Consider the following 25,794-nt stretch of genomic DNA (forward strand, 5'->3'; position numbering starts at 1 on the left):
CAAGCACCCCTCAAGCGCTACATCCCCTCTCTAAGTTCCCAAAAGTTTGTAAATTATTGATTGGCTATTTTGATCCCGGAAATGAAAATTATAAAAATGGATTATTCAATGAAATTTTGAACTATGATTTCAGGAAATAAGTTTAAAAGCTATAACCGTAGGTTCAATTTTACCTTTTGTGCAATTAAAAGTAATTAGTAAAAAGTACAAATTAGCTTTTCGATATTAAAAAGCGATTCCTATCATCACCAGTATAGAAATTATATTAAAGTTTGGCGGTCTTGCCCATTAAAGCCCCCCCCCCCCCCCCAAGTTTAGTGGTCATATAACCTATAGCCCCCCGTTATCGTAAATTTACCATAATTGGCTGGTTATAATTGCATTGGTGTGGCTTTAGTGGGAGATTCCCCTTTAATTACATGTAGATCTTATAGAAGTTAAACTACGCCTACGCATCATAATAAGTAGAGTCACTTGAGCATCGTGAAGTCTGTCTACTTTGTTGTTTTCTTACTAATCTTGACACATCGGTTTGTTGTTTTTAGCCCGTGATGCACTACTCGGACGGGGGTTCTTCGATCACCTGCAGTACTGCGGGTAGACCACGGGGAGGGGGTCCAGGTGGAGGGGGAGGAGCGAGAGAGGGGGCTGGGGTGATGATGGATGGGGGAGTTAACAGCCGAGTGGATGACTGGCAGGAATCGTCGCCCATGCCTCCATTCGCACCCCATGAGGTATGGAACCCTTGTACAGCACAAAGACGTATCTTATAAGATTTTACTCGACCTTACAATAATCTCTCCCAATTTTCAAAAACCTTGCAAGAAAATTGCAGGGATCATTGCAGAAAGTTGATAGACTTCGCAGAAGTATAGCATGGTTCTTGTATGATAATACGATATAAGCGTAGATATGCACGGATCTTAAAAGAATTAGCACATTCTTTTATTTTGCAGGGTCCTTCTCGGTGAAAATATGCCTCATATTGTAGATGATCGATAAAGTTCAAAAATTAGAAAAATTAACCCAGATCATACGTTGTTAATGTGGAGTATATAACGCTGAATATAAACAGATACTGTTTTTCACAATTATCTAATGCTCCTATTTATAACAGTTAAGAGTCATCAACAAACAATCAAATCAACAACAGTTACAAAAAGTCAAGAGAAGAAAAATAATGCTTGGCTTGTTGTACATTTACACCATTTTTTTGGGTGAGGGGGGGGGGTTACGATGCTCTAGCTCTAACGTCGTATCGGTGTTGGTTATACGAGGTTCTAGCCCCACTAATTACACGGAGGCCATAATGGGAAAGATTAATTAATGTTAACTTTAATTATATCAATTGCCGCGTGGTATCCAATTTGGGAGCTTTTAACAAATTATTACTTAAAGCTTTATTTGATCCTGGATAAAATTGAAGAACTATAAAAATTGCATCACATTTAGTTACCTAAAACTGGTACACGTGAAGACTCCCGTCAGAAAAGACCATCGTGAGAGTCCAACGTGATTATCCAACTCGTTAGAAGTTTTTTTATAAATAGTCAAGTTCATTGGTTAATTTCATTAACAGGAGCTAAATTTTGGAGAGATATTGTTACAGGAGTTTTTAAGATGCCACACGCTTCTGATTCAATATCGCCTCCCATTCTCTCAGTTGACAAAAAACGTTTGTTTTAAAGCTGAAAATATATTGCAATCTTGAAGCATCCAAGCCTGTGAAGCTTAGTAGTGAAGATCTCAGATTGCCATCCGTGAGTCCAAGGGCTTCTGTGATCAATTTTGGCACCCATAAAAATTTCTAAGCTACTCACCTGGCGGGACTTGACTTTTTTGCCCCTTTAATAGGTAGATTATTTCATTTAAACAGCTGTTTCATCATATCGACTACTTGAGTTTCCCCTGATCTCTTAAATTTGCTGGGCGACTATTCTGTATTCTGATACGAAAAGAGGTTATCGTTTACGCATATCAGAATCACAATGTGGCGGTCAATTTTCAAGAATTGGTTTGCAACTATCTTTTCTTGAATTACACCAGCTGAAGCTGCTTACAGCGATGCTCAGTTCAGGCAAATCAAAATAGGAGCAAATGGCCGAAATGAATCCAGATGACCGCTTTAGTTATGGTTTGGAAATAGGTCAAATGCTGAACTGGAAGATTCAAAATGGAAGATCCTCGCGTTTTTAGCACGATGTTGTACCCAATTCAGCAGTTCGTTCTTCCTGTTCCTCGCGTTTGTGTCCACAATTGTTTCCTATTTTTAAATTTCCTACTTTTTATAGCTGCGAAGCTGTAAGCTGAGCGAAGCTATATTGCGGTGCTCTTGGTTTTTTACAATTCAAAGAATTTGAATTGTATTGGGGCGCTGTCTTTTTTTTAAGATCTGTTCACACATTTTCATGATTTTTGAAGTTAAATTGGAGTAGTGATTTTGGTCACGCCGAAACAGGAAATGGAGCGAAAAAGCGAGTGGTTTTGCGGCGTGAATTTTTTTCGCTCTCATTTTAAAGTAGAGTGAGAAAACGGCGTTTGAACAAAAATTCGGTTTCTCGGTAGTGGTTGTTTGTTCACATGCGGCAATTTCACTCTGATTTTTACTGTTTTTTCGATTTTTTGGATCAGGTTTTTTTCTAAATGTTTTTCCCAATCCATTGACGGCTAATTCTAGGCCTAATTTTTTTGTTTGAATTAAATTTTAATTTCTCGCTAGTGGTTTTTTTTGTTCACATGCGGCATTTTGACATTGATCTTCTGTTTTTTTTCTTATTTTTTTATCTGATTTTTTAAATGGTTTTCTCAATTCACTCATAGTCCATTCTAGGTCTATATTTTTTGTTTAGTCAACGAAAATTCTTTGAATTGTACGTCAGGACTTGTCCTGCTATGTTTTTTGTTTCGTCGTCTGACGCTCTTTTTTCGTTTTGCAATTGTTCACACAGCAAAGCTGAAAAAGTCAAAATTTCTGAATTACTTCTTCCTCTCACTAACGGCATTTGCGCGCGTGATGTCATTTCTCACTCGCTTTAGCAAAAGTTTTCAGGTTATTTGCGTGATTACATTTTGATCATACGTGACGTACCTCACTCAATAAAATGACTTTTGCACTTTAAAACTTAAGTTTAATTTGAATTTGTTTAAAGTCAAAGGAACTCATATGTGCAGTAACGGTCCTTAATAGGAGGCTTCTGCGGAATTAATTTTAACAAGCTTTATTAATTTATCGCTGAATGATTTTTTACCTAGTTGTTTGAGCGGCGTCGATTTTTTTAAAATTTAGATCTGTATCTGTTTCTATCTCTATTATATGGCAGGCAGGTCTATTCTTCCGCAGCTGTTCCGGCAGTCTGCCGGCTATGTTATTTGATGAAAAGGTTTGGCACTAGAGAGGCTCGAATTCTCGACCAGCGCGTTATTTGCAGTTTGTTCTAACCAATTCAGCTATACGGCCTTATTGTTTCTATTGTTAGTTGCCCTTATTAGAACATTCAATTGATACCAGCTATTTCATCTGATCAACTACTTAGTTCATTCTGATCTGAATTAGTTTTTTATTACGAAACCAGTTAATAATTTAAGCCTATTGAAATCGCTAATTGCTGCCTTTAATCAAATATACAACATCTGTTTTCGACAGTTTTTTCTGGGAATAAAACAGCTGCTGATGGCGAGGCTAAGATCAGGCGAAACAATATAAAGGTGCGCTTAGCCGAAATTGCTGTAAATTGTTCTCGTAAATATGGCTGCCTATATAGCAATTGAAAGCATGGAAGGTTTAAATCTGAAATTTCTTAGTTTTAATTGACTAAAAGTTGGGCCATAGAGAGGCTCGCACTCTCGACCCTCGCGTTATTAGCACGATGCTCTAACCAACTGAGCTATACGGCCTTGTTGTTCTGGCTTGAGTTACTCTCATTAGATCATTTAATTGTTACCAGATATTCGTGAGATACTTTACCGTTGTAAACGGTTCTCATAAATAAGGCTGGTTATATAGCAATTGAGAGTATGGAAGATTAAAATATGAAATTTCCTAATTTTATTTTATTAAAAGTTTTGGCTATAGAGACGCGCGAACTCTCGACCCTCGCGTTATTTGCACGATGCTCAAACCAACACAGCAATAGGGCCTTAGTTCGTTTTCGTGGGATGCTCTCATTAGATCATTCAATTGATAACAGATAATGCATCAGATCAACTGCTTAGTTCAATTTGATCTCCTAAATTTGTTTTGCAACTGCCCTGGTACGAAATCAGCTATTAATTTAAGCCTATTATAATCGCCAATTGCTGCCTTTAATCAAATATATAACATCTGTTTTCAACAGTTTTTTCATGAAAATGAATTCCTGCTGATGGTGATGCTAAGATCAGGCGAATCAATATACAGGTTCGCTTAGCCGAAAAAACGGTAAATGGTTCTCGTAAATAAGGCTGGCTATATAGCAATTGAAAGGATGGATGGTTTAAATATGAAATATCTTAGTTTTAACTGACGAAAAGTTTTGGCCATAGAGAGGCTCGAACTCTCGACCCTCGAGTTATTACCACGGTGCTTTAACCACCTGAGCTTTAAGTCCTTGGTTTTCTTTCTTTGGATTATCTGATTATATCGAGCAATTGATACGAGGTATTCCATGAAATCAACTACTTAGCTTATTTTAACCTCTTCAACTGGTTTTTCAACTGCCCTGTTACGAAATCAGTTATTTATTTAAGTTTGTCAAAATCACTAATTTCTGCATTTGATCTATTGTTTAACATGTGGTTTCAACAGTTTTTTTAATAATAAAACAGCTGCTGATGGCGCTGCTAAGATCAGGCGAATCAGTATACAGTTGCGCTTAGCCAAAATTGCTGTAAATCGTTCTCGTAAATAAGGCTGGCTATATAGCAATTGAGAGCATGTAAGGTTTAAATCTGAAGTTTCTTAGTTTTAATTGACTAAAAGTTTTGGCCATAGAGAGGCTCGAACTCTCGACCCTCGTGTTATTAGCACGATGCTCTAACCGACAGATCTATACGGCCTGATTTTCTTTATTGGATGCTCTTATTAGATCGTTCAATTGATACCAGACTTTCGTTCAAATCTACTACTTAGTTGATTTTGATTTCTTAAACTGGTTGTGTAACTGCCAGTGTAGGAAATCAGTTATTTATCTGAGCTTATCAAAATCACTAATTGCTGCATTTGATCTAATGTTTAACATCTGTTTTCAACATTTTTTTAAAAAAATTAAAACAGCTGCTAATGGCGATGCTAAGATCAGGTGAATCAATATACAGGTGCACGTAGCCGACATTGCGGTGAATGTTTCTCAGTGGTAAATGGTTATATAGCAATTCAAAGCATGGGAGGTTTAAATATAAAATTTCGTAGTTTAAATTGACTAAAAATATTGGCCGTTTAAATTGACTAAAAAATTTTGCCGGCCATTCTATTTTCAACCCACTGCAATTTAGATGCCATCACAACTGGTAGTTGAATTGTAAACGAAATGTACCGTTTAATATAGAAAATTATATAAACCTTTCTGTTAAGTAGAATCATAATTATTTCCTTTTGAAATTGCTTGGAATAGAGGGAAAAACAAATAAATGTGACTATTTTTTTCCTTTCAGGAAATTCAAAATCACGCGCTTTTTCTTCGTGTTGAATTAAAACTTCTTGTTTATCATAAACAAAGGTTTTCCTTTTTTGTTATCGTATATCATTGAACGGTGAAATGGAAATAAAATTAGCCATAGAGAGGCTTGACCTCTCGACCCCGGCGTTTTGAGCACGAGGCTCTAACCGACTGCGTTATACGGCCTGAACTTATATAAACGTCTGGGTTGTCAGTTGATTAATCCGGTGTTTCTTTTTATTCTCCAGCTTACTTTTTATTTTTTCCTAATTGGTTTTGCAACTGCCCTGGTACGAAATCAGTTGTTTATTTAAGTTATCAAAGTCACTATTTGCTGCATTTGATCTAATGATTAACATCTGTTTTCAACTGTCTTTTGAATTAAAACAGCTGCTGATGGCGATGATAAGATCAGGCGAATCAATATACAGGTGCGCCTAGCCGAAATAGCTGTCAATAAGTTTCTTAAATAAGGCTGACTATATAACAATTGAATCCATGGAATGTTTAGTTATAAAGTTTGTTAGTTTTAATTGACTAAAAGTTTTGGCCATAGAGAGGCTCGAACTCTCGACCCTCGCGTTATTAGCACGTTGCTCTGACCAACTGAGCTATATTCATTTTTCCTTCTTCGGATGTTCTTATTAGATCATTCAATTGATACCAGGTACTCCGTGAGATCAACTACTTAGTTTATTTTAATAACCTAAATGGGTTTTGCAACTGCCCTGGCATGAAATCAGTTTTAATTTAATCGTATCAAAATCAAAAATTGCTGCCTTTCATCTAATGTTTAACATATGTTCTGAAAAGTGTTTTTTCGAATTCAAACAGCAGCAAATGGCAATGCCAAGATCAGGCGAATCAATATACAGGTGCGCTTAGCCGAAATAGCTGTCAATAGTTTTCTTAAATAAGGCTGACTATATAAAATATCTACTGCACTCGAAAGCATGGAAGGTTTAAATCCGAAATTTCTTAGTTTTAATTGACTAAAAGTTTTGGCCATAGAGAGGCTCGAACTCTCGACCCTCGTGTTATTAGCACGATGCTCTAACCGACAGATCTATACGCCCTGATTTTCTTTATTGGATGCTCTTATTAGATTGTTCAATTGATACCAGACTTTCCTTCAAATCTACTACTTAGTTGATTTTGATTTCTTAATTTGGTTGTGTAACTGCCAGTGTAGGAAATCAGTTATTTATCTGAGCTTATCAAAATCACTAATTGCTGCATTTGATCTAATGTTTAACATCTGTTTTCAACATTTTTTTAAAAAAAATTAAAACAGCTGCTAGTGGCGATGCTAAGATCAGGTGAATCAATATACAGGTGCACGTAGCCGACATTGCGGTGAATGTTTCTCAGTGGTAAATGGTTATATAGCAATTCAAAGCATGGGAGGTTTAAATATAAAGTTTCGTAGTTTAAATTGACTAAAAATATTGGCCGTTTAAATTGACTAAAAATTTTTGCCGGCCATTCTATTTTCAACCCACTGCAATTTAGATGCCATCACAACTGGTAGTTGAATTGTAAACGAAATGTACCGTTTAATATAGAAAATTATATAAACCTTTCTGTTAAGTAGAATCATAATTATTTCTTTTTGAAATTGCTTGGAATAGAGGGAAAAACAAATAAATGTGACTATTTTTTTCCTTTCAGGAAATTCAAAATCACGCGCTTTTTCTTCGTGTTGAATTAAAACTTCTTGTTTATCATAAACAAAGGTTTTCCTTTTTTGTTATCGTATATCATTGAACGGTGAAATGGAAATAAAATTAGCCATAGAGAGGCTTGACCTCTCGACCCCGGCGTTTTGAGCACGAGGCTCTAACCGACTGCGTTATACGGCCTGAACTTATATAAACGTCTGGGTTGTCAGTTGATTAATCCGGTGTTTCTTTTTATTCTCCAGCTTACTTTTTATTTTTTCCTAATTGGTTTTGCAACTGCCCTGGTACGAAATCAGTTGTTTATTTAAGTTATCAAAGTCACTATTTGCTGCATTTGATCTAATGGTTAACATCTGTTTTCAACAGTCTTTTGAATTAAAACAGCTGCTGATGGCGATGATAAGATCAGGCGAATCAATATACAGGTGCGCCTAGCCGAAATAGCTGTCAATAGTTTTCTTAAATAAGGCTGACTATATAACAATTGAATCCATGGAAGGTTTAGTTATAAATTTTGTTAGTTTTAATTGACTAAAAGTTTTGGCCATAGAGAGGCTCGAACTCTCGACCCTCGCGTTATTAGCACGTTGCTCTGACCAACTGAGCTATATTCATTTTTCCTTCTTCGGATGTTCTTATTAGATCATTCAATTGATACCAGGTACTCCGTGAGATCAACTACTTAGTTTATTTTAATAACCTAAATTGGTTTTGCAACTGCCCTGGCATGAAATCAGTCTTAATTTAATCGTATCAAAATCACAAATTGCTGCCTTTCATCTAATGTTTAACATATGTTCTGAAAAGTGTTTTTTCGAATTCAAACAGCAGCAAATGGCAATGCCAAGATCAGGCGAATCAATATACAGGTGCGCTTAGCCGAAATAGCTGTCAATAGTTTTCTTAAATAAGGCTGACTATATAAAATATCTACTGCACTCGATATAATGTTTGACATCTTTTTTCAACAGTTTTTTAATTGAAGTAGCTGCTAATGGCGATGCTAAGATCATGCGAACCAATATACAGGTGCGCATGGCCAAAACAGCTATGAAGGATTCTCTTGAATAAGGCTGGCTACATATCAATTGAGAGCATGGAAGTTTTAAATATGAAATATCTTATTTTTAATTGACTAAAAATTTTGGTCCTAGAGAGGCTTGCACCCTCGACCCTCGCTTTATCTGCTCGCTGCTCTGACCAACTGAGCAATACGGCCCAAATTTTCTTTCTGTGGATGCTCTTATTAGATCATTCAATTGATACCAGATGTACCGTGAGATCAACTACTAAGTATATTTTAATCTCCTATATTGGTTTTGCAACAGCCCTGGTATGAAATTGGTTTTATTTTAAACGTATAATATCACAAATTGCTGCATTTCATCTAATGTTTAACATCTGTTCTGAAAAGTGTTTTCTCGTATTCAAACAGCGGCAGATGGCAATGCCAAGATCAGGCGAAGCAATATACAAGTGGGTTTAGCCGAAATAGCAGTCAATGGTTCTCCTAAATAATGCTGGCTATATAGCAACTGAAAGCATTGAAAGTTTAAAAATGAAGTTTCATAGTTTTAATTGACTAAAAGATCTGGCCAAAGAGAGGCTCCAACTCTCGACCCTCGGATTATTTCTTCACTGCTCTAACCAACTTAGCTATACGGCCCAATTTTTCTTTCTTTGGGTGCTCTTATTAGATCATTCAATTGATACCAGGTATTCGGTGAGATCAACTACTCAGTCTATTTTAGTCTTCCAAATTGGTTTAGCAACCGTCCTTGAATGAAATTGGTTTGAATTTAAGCGTATCAGTATCACAAATTGCTGCATTTCATCTAGCAAAGCAGGCGGTCCCCCCTGGTCAGGAATTCCCCCTGTCACTCGAACTTTGATTTTTTGTGCTGTTGACGTCCGTCTCTTTTTCGTTCATTATCTTCCCTCCACTCACCATAAAGAAAAACAAACACACAAACGCAGATGTCTGGTAGAAGCCTCGACCTGCAGCACGCAGGAATTGGAAAAGATATTTAGAAACGACGTTCGTCAATTTCAGCCGTTTCGGCCCGAGTTATGAAAAAGTAGTACAGCTGGTTCATTGCTTATTGACTATGAAAGGACAAGCCCCTTAGACAGTTCCTGCTTGGATTAACGTCAAGAAAATAACATAAATGGCAGATAGCACGTTTTTAGACACTGATAGAATCAAAATTAAGCTCCTCAAAATTGTCAAAGGTGAAAAGCGAAACACCAAGCCTCTGACGGGATTCGAACCCACGCCTCCAGCTTAGAAGTTGCATCTTCAACCGCTGCACCATGTTACCTCTGGTTTCAAGCATTTCAAAGTTAGAACAATGCCTCAACTTACTATGCAGTCTACGTTTCCGATCCTCAGTGTGTAACGTCTAGTAACCACTGTGCTATGCAGTTTGTGTACACGCGCTTTAAACCATTCTTCAACAATGGCGGTCACCAGTAGACGGCGGAAAATTAGATTGACGCAAAGTTAAGCTTTGGATCCCCTATGGATGTGCTAGTTTTTGTCGTACGCACACAAAGTTATATTGTAACAAAGATAGAACAAAATTAGAGATAAACGAAAAGGATTGATTAAAAGTAATATGCTGCATTGATGACCAATTAAAGTCTTGAGGTGTTTGTTAAAAGATACATCAATAGAATCAGAACAAATACGAATGCAGAGATAGCTTCTAACTTTTGGTTATGCGCAGATGTTGGTCTGAAAACCAATAAGCTACGGTCTAGGTCTAGCATTAGGTCAAGAATTTATGTGCTTGTTTTCCTCTTTGGTGTGCCTTCCTCTTTGTTGAGTTCCAATTCAACTGAATGCGGAAATGAACTGTCCGTTTTGCCTAGATAGAAAGTATAATACTCTTGAAAAGCAAATGGACACCTTTGAGGACACCTGTGAAAAAAATTGAGACAGCTAAAGCCATTCGGTAAGCTACCGGTAAGCTTTGTACCGAAGAAATGCTCTGAACAGCTAATTTTCAAAGAAAACATTTGTCACTTTGAAACAGTGATAACATAGTCCGAAGTTGCTCTCATAGCTAATGGAAATAATATGTAAAAGAGTGAGACATTCGCAGAAAAAGTTCAACAAAATCAAACACATCCTTGTCTAAGCAAAGAATGTGCACTACCTGAATTGCAAATACTAGAACTGCTAACTAATCTCTAATTTTAGCAATTTCAACACTTAGTGTTTTCTCTTTCTTTTGTCAGATTTTATTTCATTCTAAATGAAAGTCCTCAGGATGACCAGACATCTTCTATTTTTTTCTCCTGCGCTCTCCAGTAACAGCTTTCAAATTGAGAATTTTGAGACTAAGAATGAGACTACGTGTTTTGGTCAACGAAATATGAGCCACTGAAAATGCAGGACTGATTTGCTTTTGACTTCATAAACAGACTAACCTGAAACCCGCTAAATGCTTTTCGAATCAATGAACTGTAATCAAAAAGGTTACAGCAAAAAATGGCTTCACATTAGGGGGTTCGTCAACAATATCACATTTGATTGGGAAATACAATTTACTGGAACAAAACAAAATTAACGTTGGAATGAAAAAGCAATGGCCCAGGAAAGCACTTTCCTCAATAACACTGGATCACAAATGAGCTATTCAAAAATTTATCCCTTTAAACCAAAATAAAAGGAAAAATGGGATAACGACAAAACCTAATCTAAAGTATGAGTTCATTTCATTAGCAAATGATTCAGCATTGGAAACATTTCCACCTCAATGTCCAGCAAAATTCCACAGTAGGTAACTGCTCGTGACCGGAAAAAATTATGAACTTTCAGAACGAGAGAATCACGACTGAAGAAGCACCGTCTGTTGAACAGCACTGAAATATTAGCTATTCTAACAGCTTTCGTCTCCTGACATACATCAAAAAATTGTGCAGACATTTCAACTAAATGCTTGTTTGAAGCAGGTAGATTTTTCTGAGCAGTAAAAAGAAAAGGAGAAAGCAGGTACTTTTAATTAAATAACGATCAAGTAACGTTAATTACCAACTTTTTTGATTGTTTTCCAACTAAGAAAACTTTACAACACGAATAACAAAAAAACATGCCACTTCATAGTCCAACAAAAGTAATTCAATCAGTAGTCACTGATGCTATATCTGGTATGGTGAGCACTATCGTTAAGATCTAAATGCCGAAAATGAACTAAGCACAACAAGTGAAGTAGAAACAGAATGCAAGAACTATGAATTCAAACCGATCGAACTATGAATGCAAACCGATGAACAGACGCCGCCAAGAATCGAACTGAAGCTAACAGGATAAAAACCAAAGCGTAAGCCGCACAGCTAAAAAGCACTCACCCTTTGCAATCGGACACTTTTCAAAAAGATAAACTAATTCAGGAAACACAAAGATAACAAACATTATTCAGAAATTTTATGTATGGAGTTCAACCTTGAAACAATACCATTTGATTAAAGTATTTTCATTATGTACATGACGATGAATATGAGGTTTTCATCAAGTTGCATGGCTTGTAGGAAACAGTTTTACACTTTTCTTTAATAAGACAAGAATTGCCCGTGTAATGAACATTATAAGCGCCTTTTATTCGGAAAAGAAAACTAATGTTTGTGAACTAAACACGTTGGTTCTTCTTTAAATGAACATTTTTTAAATATGAAATAACTTTTTTTTAATTGACTAAAAATTTTGGTCCTAGAGAGGCTTGCACCCTCGACCCTCGCGTTATCTGCTCGCTGCTCTGACCAACAGCAATACGGCCCAAATTTTCTTTCTTTGGATGCTTTTATTAGATCATTCAATTGATTCCAGATGTACCGTGAGATCAACTATTTAGTATATCTTAATCTCCTATATTGGTTTTGCAACAGCCCTGGTATGAAATCGGTTTTAATTTAAACGTATAATATCACAAATTGCTGCATTTCAGCTAATGTTTAACATTTGTTCTGAAAAGTGTTTTCTCGAATTCAAACAGCGGCAGATGGCAATGCCAAGATCCGGCGAAGCAATATACAGGTCGGCTTAGCCGTAACAGTAGTCAATGGTTCTCTTAAATAAGGCTGGCTATATAGCTATTGAAAGCATCGAAGGTTTAAATATGAAGTTTTATAGTTTTAATTGACTAAAATTTTTGGCCACAGAGGGGCTCAACTCCCGACCCTCGCGTTATAAGCACGTTGCTCTGACCAACTGAGCTCTACGCCCTTTTCCTTCTTGGGATGCGCTTATTAGATCATTCAATTGATACCAGTTGTTCCGTGAGATCAACTACTTAGTCTATTTTAATCTCCTAAATTGGTTTAGCAAACGTCCTGGTATGAAATCGGTTTTAATTTAAACGTATAATATCACAAATTGTTGCATTTCATCTAATGTTTAACATCTGTTCTGAAAAGTGTTTTCTCGAATTCAAACAGCGGCAGATGGCAATGCCAAGATCCGGCGAAGCAATATACAGGTCGGCTTAGCCGTAATAGTAGTCAATGGTTCTCTTAAATAAGTTTGGCTATATAGCAATTGAAAGCATGCAAGGTTGAAATATGAATTTTTATAATTTTAATTGACAAACATTTTTGGCCATAGAGGGGCTCGAACTCTCGACCCTCGCGTTATAAGCACGTTGCTCTGACCAACTGAGCTATACGCCATTTTCCTTCTTGGGATGCGCTTATTAGATCATTCAATTGATACCTGTCGTTCAGTGAGCTCAACTACTTAGTCTATTTTAATCTCCTAAATTGGTTTAGCAAACGTCTGGTATGAAATCGGTTTTAATTTAAACGTATAATATCACAAATTGTTGCATTTCATCTAATGTTTAACATCTGTTCTGAAAAGTGTTTTCTCGAATTCAAACAGCGGCAGATGGCAATGCCAAGATCCGGCGAAGCAATATACAGGTCGGCTTAGCCGTAATAGTAGTCAATGGTTCTCTTAAATAAGGCTGGCTATATAGCTATTTAAAGCATCGAAGGTTTAAATATGAAGTTTCTTAATTTTAACTGAATAAAAGTTTTGGCCATAGAGAGGCTCGAACTCTCGATCCTCGCGTTATTAGCTCGATGCTCTAACCAACTGAGCTATACGCCTGGTATTGCTTTCTTTGGGTGCGCTTATTAGATTATTCAATTGATACCAGGTGTTCCGTGAGATCAACTACTTAGTTTATTTTGATCTCCTAGATTGGTTTTGCAACTGGCCGGGTACGAAATCAGTTGTTTCCGTAAGCTTATCAAAATCACTATCTACTGCAGTTGATCTAATGTTAAACATCTTCTTTCAACAGTTTTTTAAAATTAAAATAGCTGCTCTTGGCGATTCTAAGATCAGGCGAATCAATATACAGGTGCGCTTGGCCGAAATAGCTATAAATGGTTCTCTTAAATAAGGTTGGCTATATAGCAATTGAAAGCATGCAAGGTTGAAATATGAATTTTTATAGTTTTAATTGACTAACATTTTTGGCCATAGAGGGGCTCGAACTCTCGACCCTCGCGTTATAAGCACGTTGCTCTGACCAACTGAGCTATACGCCATTTTCCTTCTTGGGATGCGCTTATTAGATCATTCAATTGATACCTGTTGTTCAGTGAGCTCAACTACTTAGTCTATTTTAATCTCCTAAATTGGTTTAGCTAACGTCCTGGTATGAAATGGGTTTGAAATTAAGCGTATGAAAATCACGAATTGCTGCATTTCATCTAATGTTTAACATCATTCCTGAAAAGTGTTTTCTCGAATTCAAACAGCAGCCGTTGGCGATGCCAAGATCAGGTGAATCAATATACAGGTGGGCTTAGCCGAAATAGTAGTCAAGGGTTCTCTTAAATAAGGCTGGCTATATAGCAATTGAAAGCATGGAAGGTTGAAATATGAAATTTTATAGTTTTAATTGACTGAAATTTTTGGCCATAGAGAGGCTCAACTCCCGACCCTCGTGTTATAAGCACGGTGCTCTGACGAACTGAGCTATACGCCCTTTTCCTCCATCGGATGCGCTTATTGGATCATTCAATTGATACCAGTTTTTCCGTGAGATCAACTACTTAGATTATTTTAATCTCGTAAATTGGTTTTGAAACTGCCCTGGTACAAAAACAGTTATTTCCTTAAGCTTATCAAATCACTATCTGCTGCACTTGATCTAATGTTCAACATTTTTTTAACAGTTTTTAAAATTAAAATAGCTGCTTCTGGTGATTCTAAGATCAGGCGAATCAAAATTCAGGTGCGCATGGCCGAAATAGCTGTAAATGATTCTCTTAAATAAGGCTAGCTACATAGCAATTGCAAGCATGTAAGGTTTAGATATGAAATTTTTAGTTTATATTTGCCATAGAGAGGCTCGAACTCTCGACCCTCGCAATATTATTACATTGCTCTAACCAACAGGGCTATAAGTGCGGTTTTTTTCTTTCTTTGGATGCTCTTATATCATTTAATTGATAACAGATAACCCGTGTGATAAACTACTTAGTTTATTTTGATCGCTTAAATTGGTTTTGCAACTGCCTTAGTACGAAATCAGTTATTTATTTAAGCTTGTCAAAATCACTATTTGCTGCATTTGCTCAGTTATTTATTCAAGTTTATCAAAATCACTAATTGCTGCATTTTAGCAAATGTTTACCATCTGTTTTCAACAGTTTTTTTTAAACTAAAACAACTGCTGATGGCGATGCTAAGGTCAGACGAATCAATACAAAGGTGCGCTTAGCTGAAATGGTTCTTTTAAATAAGGTTGTTTATATAGCTATTGAAAGCATGGAAGGTTGAAATATGAAATTTATTAGATTTAATTGACTAAGAGTTTTGGCCATTGAGAAGCTCGATTTCTAGACGCTCGGGTTTTTAGCACGTTGCTCTAACAAACTGAGCTAAACGCCTGGTTTTGCTTTCTTTGGGTGCTCTTATTAGATCATTCAATTGATACCAGGTGTTTTGTGAGATCAACTACTTAGTTGATTTTGATCTCCTAAATTGGTTTTGCAACTGGCCTGGTACGAAATCAGTTATTTATATAAGCCTATCAAAATCACTATTTGCTGCACTTGATCTAATGTTTAACGTCTGTTTTCAACAGTTTTTTAAAAATTAAAACAGCTGCTGATGGCGCTGCTAAGATCAGGCGAATCAATATACAGTTGCGCTTAGCCAAAATCGCTGTAAATGGTTCTCGTAAATAAGGCTGGCTATATAGCAATTGAAAGCATGGAAGGTTTAAATCTGAAATTTCTTAGTTTTAATCAACTAAAAGTTTTGGCCTTAGAGAGGCTCGAACTCTCGACCCTCGCGTTATTAGCACGATGCTCTAACCAACTGAGCTATAAGGCCTTGGTTTTGTGGCCTGGGATGCTCTCATTAGATCATTCAATTGATACCAGATATTCGTGAGATACACTAGTTAGTTTATTTTGATCGCTTAAATTGGTTTGGCAACTGCCCTGGTATGAAATCAGTTATTTATTTAAGCTTGTCAAAATCACTAATTGCTGCATTTTAGCCATTGTTTAATATCTGTTTTCAACAGTTTTTTAAAACTAAAACAACTGCTGATGGCGATGCTAAGGTCAGGCGAATCAATATAAAGGTGCGCTTAGCTGAGATGGTTCTCTTAAATAAGGTTGGTTATATAGCTATTGAAAGCATGAAAGGTTTAAATATGAAATTTCTTAGATTTAATTGACTAGGAGTTTTGGCCACAGAAAGGCTCAAACTCTAGACGCTCGTGTTATTAGCACGTTGCTCTAACCAACTGAGCTATATTCCCGGTTTTGCCTTCTTTGGGTGCTCTTATTAGATCATTCAATTGATACCAGGTGTTTCGTGAGATCAACTACTTAGTTGATTTTGATCTCCTAAATTGGTTTTGCAACTGCCCTGGTACGAAATCAGTTATTTATTTAAGCTTATCAAAATCACTATTTGCTGCAATTGATCTAATGTCTAACGTCTGTTTTCAACAGTTTTTAAAAATTAAAACAGCTGCTGATGGCGCTGCTAAGATCAGGCGAATCAATATACAGTTGCGCTTAGCAAAAATCGCTGTAAATGGTTCTCGTAACTAAGTCTGGCTATATAGCAATTGAAAGCATGGAAGGTTTAAGTCTGAAATTTTTTAATTTTAATTGACTAAAAGTTTTGGCCATTGAGAGGCTCGGACTCTAGATGATCGTGTTATTAGCACGGTGCTCTATCCAACTGAGCTATACGCCTGGTTTTGCTTTCTTTGGGTGCTCTTATTAGATCTTTCAATTGATACCAGGTGTTTCGTGAGATCAACTATTTAGTTTATTTCGATCTCCTAAATTGGTTTTTCAACTTCCCTGGTACGAAATCAGTTATTTATTTAAGTTTATCAAAATCACTATTTGCTGCACTTGATCTAATGTTTAACATCTGTTTTCAACAGTTTTTAAAATTAAAACAGCTGCTGATGGCGCTGCTAAGATCAGGCGAATCAATATACAGTTGCGCTTAGCCAAAATTGCTGTAAATGGTTCTCGTAAATAAGGCTGGGTCTATAGCAATTGAAAGCACGGAAGGTTTAAATCTGAAATTTCTTAGTTTTAATTGACTAAAAGTTTTGGCCATAGAGAGGCTCGAACTCTCGACCCTCGCGTTATTAGCACGATGCTCTAACCAACTGAGCTATACGGCCTTGGTTTTTCTGGCCTGGGATGCTCTCATTAGATCATTCAATTGATACCAGATATTCGTGAGATACACTAGTTAGTTTATTTTGATCGCTTAAATTGGTTTGGCAACTGCCCTGGTATGAAATCAGTTATTTATTTAAGCTTGTCAAAATCACTAATTGCTGCATTTTAGCCATTGTTTAATATCTGTTTTCAACAGTTTTTTAAAACTAAAACAACTGCTGATGGCGATGCTAAGGTCAGGCGAATCAATATAAAGGTGCGCTTAGCTGAGATGGTTCTCTTAAATAAGGTTGGTTATATAGCTATTGAAAGCATGAAAGGTTTAAATATGAAATTTCTTAGATTTAATTGACTAGGAGTTTTGGCCACAGAAAGGCTCAAACTCTAGACGCTCGTGTTATTAGCACGTTGCTCTAACCAACTGAGCTATATTCCCGGTTTTGCCTTCTTTGGGTGCTCTTATTAGATCATTCAATTGATACCAGGTGTTTCGTGAGATCAACTACTTAGTTGATTTTGATCTCCTAAATTGGTTTTGCAACTGCCCTGGTACGAAATCAGTTATTTATTTAAGCTTATCAAAATCACTATTTGCTGCAATTGATCTAATGTCTAACGTCTGTTTTCAACAGTTTTTAAAAACTAAAACAACTGCTGATGGCGATGCTAAGGTCAGGCGAATCAATATAAAGGTGCGCTTAGCTGAGATGGTTCTCTTAAATAAGGTTGGTTATATAGCTATTGAAAGCATGAAAGGTTTAAATATGAAATTTCTTAGATTTAATTGACTAGGAGTTTTGGCCACAGAACGGCTCAAACTCTAGACGCTCGTGTTATTAGCACGTTGCTCTAACCAACTGAGCTATATTCCCGGTTTTGCCTTCTTTGGGTGCTCTTATTAGATCATTCAATTGATACCAGGTGTTTCGTGAGATCAACTATTTAGTTTATTTCGATCTCCTAAATTGGTTTTTCAACTTCCCTGGTATGAAATCAGTTATTTATTTAAGTTTATCAAAATCACTATTTGCTGCACTTGATCTAATGTTTAACATCTGTTTTCAACAGTTTTTTAAAATTAAAACAGCTGCTGATGGCGCTGCTAAGATCAGGCGAATCAATATACAGTTGCGCTTAGCCAAAATTGCTGTAAATGGTTCTCGTAAATAAGGCTGGCTATATAGCAATTGAAAGCATGGAAGGTTTAAATCTGAAATTTCTTAGTTTTAATTAACTAAAAGTTTTGGCCATAGAGAGGCTCGAACTCTCGACCCTCGCGTTATTAGCACGATGCTCTAACCAACTGAGCTATACGGCCTTGGTTTTTCTGGCCTGGGATGCTCTCATTAGATCATTCAATTGATACCAGATATTCGTGAGATACACTAGTTAGTTTATTTTGATCGCTTAAATTGGTTAGGCAACTGCCCTGGTATGAAATCAGTTATTTATTTAAGCTTGTCAAAATCACTAATTGCTGCATTTTAGCCATTGTTTAATATCTGTTTTCAACAATTTTTTTGAAACTAAAACAACTGATGATGGCGATGCTAAGGTCAGGCGAATCAATATAAAGGTGCGCTTAGCTGAAATGGTTCTCTTAAATAAGGTTGGTTATATAGCTATTGAAAGCATGAAAGGTTTAAATATGAAATTTGTTAGATTTAATTGACTAGGAGTTTTGGCCACAGAAAGGCTCAAACTCCAGACGCTCGTGTTATTAGCACGTTGCTCTAACCAACTGAGCTATATTCCCGGTTTTGCCTTCTTTGGATGCTCTTATTGGATCATTCAATTGATACCAGGTGTTCCGTGAGATCAACTACTTAGTTTGTTTTGATCTCCTAAATTGGTTTTGCAACTGCCCTTGTACGAAATCAGCTGTTTATTTAAGCTTATCAAAATCACTATTTAATGCATTTGATCTAATGTTTAACATCTGTTTTCAACAGTTTTTTTTAAAAATTAAAACAGCTGCTGATGGTGCTGCTAAGATCAAGCGAATCAATATACATTTGCGCTTAGCCAAAATTGCTATAAATGGTTCTCGTAAATAAGGCTGGCTATATAGCAATTGAAAGCATGGAAGTTTTAAATCTGAAATTTCTTAGTTTTAATTAACTAAAAGTTTTGGCCATAGAGAGGCTCGAACTCTCGACCCTCGCGTTATTAGCACGATGCTCTAACCAACTGAGCTATACGGCCTTGGTTTTTCTGGCCTGGGATGCTCTCATTAGATCATTCAATTGATACCAGATATTCGTGAGATACACTAGTTAGTTTATTTTGATCGCTTAAATTGGTTTGGCAACTGCCCTGGTATGAAATCTGTTTTTTATTTAAGCTTTTCAAAATCACTAATTGCTGCATTTTAGCCCTTGTTTAACATCTGTTTTCAACATTTTGTTTAAAACAATAAAACAACTGCTGATGGCGATGCTAAGGTCAGGCGAATCAATATAAAGGTGCGCTTAGCTGAAATGGTTCTCTTAAATAAGGTTGGTTATATAGCTATTGAAAGCATGAAAGGTTTAAATATGAAATTTGTTAGATTTAATTGACTAGGAGTTTTGGCCACAGAAAGGCTCAAACTCCAGACGCTCGTGTTATTAGCACGTTGCTCTAACCAACTGAGCTATATTCCCGGTTTTGCCTTCTTTGGGTGCTCTTATTAGATCATTCAATTGATACCAGGTGTTTCGTGAGATCAACTATTTAGTTTATTTTGATCTCCTAAATTGGTTTTTCAACTTCCCTGTTACGAAATCAGTTATTTATTTAAGTTTATCAAAATCACTATTTGCTGCACTTGATCCAATGTTTAACATCTGTTTTCAACAGTTTGTTAAAATTAAAACAGCTGCTGATGGCGCTGCTAAGGTCAGGCGAATCAATATACAGTTGCGCTTAGCCAAAATTGCTGTAAATGGTTCTCGTAAATAAGGCTGGCTATATAGCAATTGAAAGCATGGAATGTTTAAATTTGAAATTTCATAGTTTCAATTAACTAAAAGTTTTGGCCATAGAGAGGCTCGAACTCTCGACCCTCGCGTTATTAGCACGATGCTCTAACCAACTGAGCTATACGGCCTCGATTTTCTGGCCTGGGATGCTCTGATTACATCATTCAATTGATACCAGATATCCGTGAGATACACTAGTTAGTTTATTTTGATCGCTTACATTGGTTTGGCAACTGCCCTGGTATGAAATCAGTTTTTTATTTAAGCGTGTCAAAATCACTAATTGCTCTTTTTTAGCCATTGTTTAACATCTGTTTTCAACAGTTTTTTTTAAACTAAAACAAACGCTGATGGCGATGCTAAGGTCAGGCGAATCTATATAAAGGTGCGCTAAGCTGAAATGGTTCTCTTAAATAAGGTTGGTTATATAGCTATTGAAAGCATGAAAGGTTTAAATATGAATTTTCTTAGATTTATTTGACTAAGAGTTTTGGCCACAGAGAGGCTCAAACTCTAGACGCTCGTGTTATTAGCACGTTGCTTTAACCAACTGAGCTATACGCCCGGTTTTGCCTTCTTTGGATGCTCTTATTAGATCATTCAATTGATACCAGGTGTTCCGTGAGATCAACTACTTAGTTTATTTTGATCTCCTAAATTGGTTTTGCAACTGCCCTGGTAAGAAATCAGTTATTTTTTTTAAGCTTATCAAAATCACAATTTACTGCCTTTGATCTAATGTTTAACATCTGTTTTCAACAGTTTTTTTAAAATTAAAACAGCTGCTGATGGCGCTGCTAAAATCAGGCGAATCAATATACATTTGCGCTTAGCCAAAATCGCTGTAAATGGTTCACGTAAATAAGGCTGGCTATATAGCAATTAAAAGCATGGAAGGTTTAAATCTGAAATTTCTTAGTTTAAATTGACTGAAAGTTTTGGCCATACAGAGGCTCGCACTCTCGACCCTCGCGTTATTAGCACGATGCTCTAACCAACTGAGCTATACGGCCTTGTTGTTCTGGCATGAGTTGCTCTCACTAGATCATTTAATTGTTACCAGATATTCGTGAGATACACTTTATTTTGATCGCTTAAATCGTTAGTTTATATTGATCGCTTAAATTGGTTTGGCAACGGCCCTGGTATGAAATCAGTTATTTATTTAAGCTTGTCAAAATCACTAATTGCTGCATTTAAGCCATTGTTTAACATCTGTTTTTAACAGTTTTTTTAAACTAAAACAACTGCTGATGGCGTTGCTAAGATCAGGCGAATCAATATACAGTTGCGCTTAGCCAAAATTGCTGTAAATGGTTCTCGTAAATAAGGCTGGCTATATAGCAATTGAAAGCATGGAATGTTTAAATCTGAAATTTCGTAGTTTTAATTAACTAAAAGTATTGGCCATAGAGAGGCTCGAACTCTCGACCCTCGCGTTATTAGCACGATGCTCTAACCAACTGAGCTATACGGCCCTGATGTTCTGGCCTGGGATGCTCTCATTAGATCATTCAATTGATACCAGATATTCGTGAGATACACTGGTTAGTTTATTTTGATCGCTTAAATTGGTTCGGCAACTGCCCTGGTATGAAATCAGTTTTTTATTTAAGCTTGTCAAAATCACTAATTGCTGCATTTTAGCCATTGTTAAACGTATGTTTTCAACAGTTTTTTTTAAACTAAAACAAACGCTGATGGCGATTCTAAGGTCAGGCGAATCAATATAAAGGTGCGCTTAGCTGAAATGGTTCTCTTAAATAAGGTTGGTTATATAGCTATGGAAAGCATGAAAGGTTTAAATATGAAATTTCTTAGATTTATTTGACTAAGAGTTTTGGCCACAGAGAGGCTCAAACTCTAGACGCTCGTGTTATTAGCACGTTGCTTTAACCAACTGGGCAATACGCCCGGTTTTGCCTTCTTTGGTTGCTCTTATTAGATCATTCAATTGATACCAGGTGTTCCGTGAGATCAACTACTTAGTTTATTTTGATCTCCTAATTTGGTTTTGCAACTGCCCTGGTAAGAAATCAGTTATTTTTTAGGCTTATCAAAATCACAATTTGCTGCACTTGATTTAATGTTTAACATCTGTTTTCAACAGTTTTTTTTTGTAAAATTAAAACGGCCGCTGATGGCGCTGCTAAGATCAGACGAATCAATATACAATTGCGCTTAGCCAAAATAGCTGTAAATTGTTCTCGTAAATAAGGCTGGCTATATAGCAATTGAAAGCATGGAAGGTTTTAATCTGAAATTTCTTAGTTTTAATTGACGGAAAGTTTTGGCCATACAGAGGCTCGCACTCTCGACCCTCGCGTTATTAGCACGATGCTCTAACCAACTGAGCTATAAGGCCTTGTTGTTCTGGCATGAGACGATCTTTTTAGATCATTCAATTGATACCAGATATTTGTGAGATACTCTTTATTTTGATCGCTTAAATTGTTAGATTATTTTGATCGCTTAAATTGGTTTGGCAACTACCCTCGTATGAAATCAGTTATTTATTTAAGCTTTTCAAAATCACTAATTGCTGCATTTTAGCCATTGTTTAACATCTGTTTTCAACAGTTTTTTTAAACTAAAGCAACTGCTGATGGCGATGCTAAGGTCAGGCGAATCAATATAAAGGTGCCCTTAGCTGAAATGGTTCTCTTAAATAAGGTTGGTTATATAGCTATTGAAAGGATGTGAGGTTTAAATATGAAATTTTTTAGATTTAATTGACTAAGGGTTTTGGCCTTAGAGAGGCTCGAACTCCAGACGCTCGTGTTTTTAGCACGTTGCTCTAACCAACTGAGCTATACGGCCTTGATGTTCTGGCCTGGGATGCTCTCATTAGATCATTCAATTGATACCAGATATTCGTGAGATAACTGGTTAGTTTATTTTGATCGCTTAAATTGGTTTGGCAACTGCCCTGGTATGAAATCAGTTTTTTATTTAAGCTTGTCAAAATCACTAATTGCTGCATTTTAGCCATTGTTAAACGTATGTTTTCAACAGTTTTTTTAAACTAAAACAAACGCTGATGGCGATTCTAAGGTCAGGCGAATCAATATAAAGGTGCGCTTAGCTGAAATGGTTCTCTTAAATAAGGTTGGTTATATAGCTATGGAAAGCATGAAAGGTTTAAATATGAAATTTCTTAGATTGATTTGACTAAAAGTTTTGGCCATAGAGAGGCTCGAACTCTCGACCCTCGCGTTATTAGCACGATGCTCTAACCAACTGAGCTATACGGCCTTGACGTTCTGGCCTGGGATGCTCTCATTAGATCATTCAATTGATACCAGATATTCGTGAGATAACTGGTTAGTTTATTTTGATCGCTTAAATTGGTTTGGCAACTGCCCTGGTATGAAACCAGTTTTTTATTTAAGCTTGTCAAAATCACTAATCGCTGCGTTTTAGCCATTGTTTAACGTATGTTTTCAACAGTTTTTTTTAAACTAAAACAAACGCTGATGGCGATTCTAAGGTCAGGCGAATCAATATAAAGGTGCGCTTAGCTGAAATGGTTCTCTTAAATAAGGTTGGTTATATAGCTATTGAAAGCATGAAAGGTTTAAATATGAAATTTCTTAGATTTATTTGGCTAAGAGTTTTGGCCACAGAGAAGCTCAAACTCTAGACGCTCGTGTTATTAGCACGTTGCTTTAACCAACTGGGCAATACGCCCGGTTTTGCCTTCTTTGGTTGCTCTTATTAGATCATTCAATTGATACCAGGTGTTCCGTGAGATCAACTACTTAGTTTATTTTGATCTCCTAAATTGGTTTTGCAACTGCCCTGGTAAGAAATCAGTTGTTTTTTAGGCTTATCAAAATCACAATTTGCTGCACTTGATCTAATGTCCAACATCTGTTTTCAACAGTTTTTTTTTAAAATTAAAACGGCCGCTGATGGCGCTGCTAAGATCAGACGAATCAATATACAGTTGCGCTTAGCCAAAATAGCTGTAAATTGTTCTCGTAAATAAGGCTGGCTATATAGCAATTGAAAGCTTGGAAGGTTCAAATCTGAAATTTCTTAGTTTTAATTGACTGAAAGTTTTGGCCATACAGAGGCTCGCACTCTCGACCCTCGCGTTATTAGCACGATGCTCTAACCAACTGAGCTATAAGGCCTTGTTGTTCTGGCATGAGACGATCTTTTTAGATCATTCAATTAATACCAGATATTCGTGAGATAACTGGTTAGTTTATTTTGATCGCTTAAATTGGTTTGGCAACTGCCCTGGTATGAAATCAGTTTTTTATTTAAGCCTGTCAAAATCACTAATTGCTGCATTTTAGCCATTGTTAAACGTATGTTTTCAACAGTTTTTTTTTAAACTAAAACAAACGCTGATGGCGATTCTAAGGTCAGGCGAATCAATATAAAGGTGCGCTTAGCTGAAATGGTTCTCTTAAATAAGGTTGGTTATATAGCTATGGAAAGCATGAAAGGTTTAAATTTGAAATTTCTTAGATTTATTTGACTGAAAGTTTTGGCCATAGAGAGGCTCGAACTCTCGACCCTCGCGTTATTAGCACGATGCTCTAACCAACTGAGCTATACGGCCTTGATGTTCTGGCCTGGGATGCTCTCATTAGATCATTCAATTGATACCAGATATTCGTGAGATAACTGGTTAGTTTATTTTGATCGCTTAAATTGGTTTGGCAACTGCCCTGGTATGAAACCAGTTTTTTATTTAAGCTTGTCAAAATCACTAATTGCTGCGTTTTAGCCATTGTTTAACGTATGTTTTCAACAGTTTTTTTAAACTAAAACAAACGCTGATGGCCATTCTAAGGTCAGGTGAATCAATATAAAGGTGCGCTTAGCTGAAATGGTTCTCTTAAATAAGGTTGGTTATATAGCTATTGAAAGCATGAAAGGTTTAAATATGAAATTTCTTAGATTTATTTGACTAAGAGTTTTGGCCTCAGAGAGGCTCAAACTCTAGACGCTCGTGTTATTAGCACGTTGCTTTAACCAACTGGGCAATACGCCCGGTTTTGCCTTCTTTGGTTGCTCTTATTAGATCATTCAATTGATACCAGGTGTTCCGTGAGATCAACTACTTAGTTTATTTTGATCTCCTAAATTGGTTTTGCAACTGCCCTGGTAAGAAATCAGTTATTTTTTAGGCTTATCAAAATCACAATTTGCTGCACTTGATCTAATGTTTAACATCTGTTTTCAACAGTTTTTTTTTAAAATTAAAACGGCCGCTGATGGCGCTGCTAAGATCAGACGAATCAATATACAGTTGCGCTTAGCCAAAATAGCTGTATATTGTTCTCGTAAATAAGGCTGGCTATATAGCAATTGAAAGCATGGAAGGTTTAAATCTGAAATTTCTTAGTTTTAATTGACTGAAAGTTTTGGCCATACAGAGGCTCGCACTCTCGACCCTCGCGTTATTAGCACGATGCTCTAACCAACTGAGCTATAAGGCCTTGTTGTTCTGGCATGAGACGATCTTTTTAGATCATTCAATTGATACCAGATATTTGTGAGATACTCTTTATTTTGATCGCTTAAATTGTTAGATTATTTTGATCGCTTAAATTGGTTTGGCAACTACCCTCGTATGAAATCAGTTATTTATTTAAGCTTGTCAAAATCACTAATTGCTGCATTTTAGCCATTGTTTAATATCTGTTTTCAACAGTTTTTTAAAACTAAAACAACTGCTGATGGCGATGCTAAGGTCAGGCGAATCAATATAAAGGTGCCCTTAGCTGAAATGGTTCTCTTAATTAAGGTTGGTTATATAGCTATTGAAAGGATGTGAGGTTTAAATATGAAATTTCTTAGATTTAATTGACT

The 25,794-nt window shown here is 36.4% G+C and overlaps 1 protein-coding gene and 15 non-coding genes across 17 annotated transcripts in view; 1 reads left to right on the forward strand and 15 right to left on the reverse strand.

Annotated features, from left to right (window-relative positions):
- The first annotated feature begins 657 nt into the window (after positions 1-657).
- LOC142342584 (uncharacterized) overlaps positions 658-25,794 on the forward strand; it is an 83,581-nt gene continuing 58,444 nt past the window's right edge. For both annotated transcript variants that reach the window (XM_075393961.1, XM_075393962.1), the window contains exon 1: positions 658-734. In XM_075393961.1, coding sequence (XP_075250076.1) covers positions 660-734 — 75 coding nt within the window. In that variant the 5' untranslated portion in view covers positions 658-659. The remainder of the gene's footprint in view (positions 735-25,794) is intronic.
- On the reverse strand, positions 3,821-3,894 carry Trnai-aau (transfer RNA isoleucine (anticodon AAU)). Its single transcript has one exon. It is a non-coding gene; the product is annotated as a tRNA-Ile (tRNA).
- Trnai-aau (transfer RNA isoleucine (anticodon AAU)) lies at positions 4,961-5,034 on the reverse strand. Its single transcript has one exon. It is a non-coding gene; the product is annotated as a tRNA-Ile (tRNA).
- On the reverse strand, positions 13,354-13,427 carry Trnai-aau (transfer RNA isoleucine (anticodon AAU)). The gene has a single exon. It is a non-coding gene; the product is annotated as a tRNA-Ile (tRNA).
- Positions 15,598-15,671, reverse strand: Trnai-aau (transfer RNA isoleucine (anticodon AAU)). The gene has a single exon. It is a non-coding gene; the product is annotated as a tRNA-Ile (tRNA).
- Trnai-aau (transfer RNA isoleucine (anticodon AAU)) lies at positions 16,925-16,998 on the reverse strand. Its single transcript has one exon. It is a non-coding gene; the product is annotated as a tRNA-Ile (tRNA).
- Positions 18,244-18,317, reverse strand: Trnai-aau (transfer RNA isoleucine (anticodon AAU)). The gene has a single exon. It is a non-coding gene; the product is annotated as a tRNA-Ile (tRNA).
- On the reverse strand, positions 19,131-19,204 carry Trnai-aau (transfer RNA isoleucine (anticodon AAU)). Its single transcript has one exon. It is a non-coding gene; the product is annotated as a tRNA-Ile (tRNA).
- Positions 20,017-20,090, reverse strand: Trnai-aau (transfer RNA isoleucine (anticodon AAU)). The gene has a single exon. It is a non-coding gene; the product is annotated as a tRNA-Ile (tRNA).
- On the reverse strand, positions 20,902-20,975 carry Trnai-aau (transfer RNA isoleucine (anticodon AAU)). Its single transcript has one exon. It is a non-coding gene; the product is annotated as a tRNA-Ile (tRNA).
- Positions 21,367-21,440, reverse strand: Trnai-aau (transfer RNA isoleucine (anticodon AAU)). The gene has a single exon. It is a non-coding gene; the product is annotated as a tRNA-Ile (tRNA).
- On the reverse strand, positions 22,254-22,327 carry Trnai-aau (transfer RNA isoleucine (anticodon AAU)). The gene has a single exon. It is a non-coding gene; the product is annotated as a tRNA-Ile (tRNA).
- Positions 23,144-23,217, reverse strand: Trnai-aau (transfer RNA isoleucine (anticodon AAU)). Its single transcript has one exon. It is a non-coding gene; the product is annotated as a tRNA-Ile (tRNA).
- Positions 24,028-24,101, reverse strand: Trnai-aau (transfer RNA isoleucine (anticodon AAU)). Its single transcript has one exon. It is a non-coding gene; the product is annotated as a tRNA-Ile (tRNA).
- On the reverse strand, positions 24,465-24,538 carry Trnai-aau (transfer RNA isoleucine (anticodon AAU)). Its single transcript has one exon. It is a non-coding gene; the product is annotated as a tRNA-Ile (tRNA).
- Positions 25,348-25,421, reverse strand: Trnai-aau (transfer RNA isoleucine (anticodon AAU)). Its single transcript has one exon. It is a non-coding gene; the product is annotated as a tRNA-Ile (tRNA).

The sequence above is a fragment of the Convolutriloba macropyga genome, chromosome 7, assembly GCF_964194025.1.
Source record: "Convolutriloba macropyga chromosome 7, txConMacr16.3, whole genome shotgun sequence".
Classification (NCBI taxonomy): domain Eukaryota; kingdom Metazoa; phylum Xenacoelomorpha; order Acoela; family Convolutidae; genus Convolutriloba; species Convolutriloba macropyga.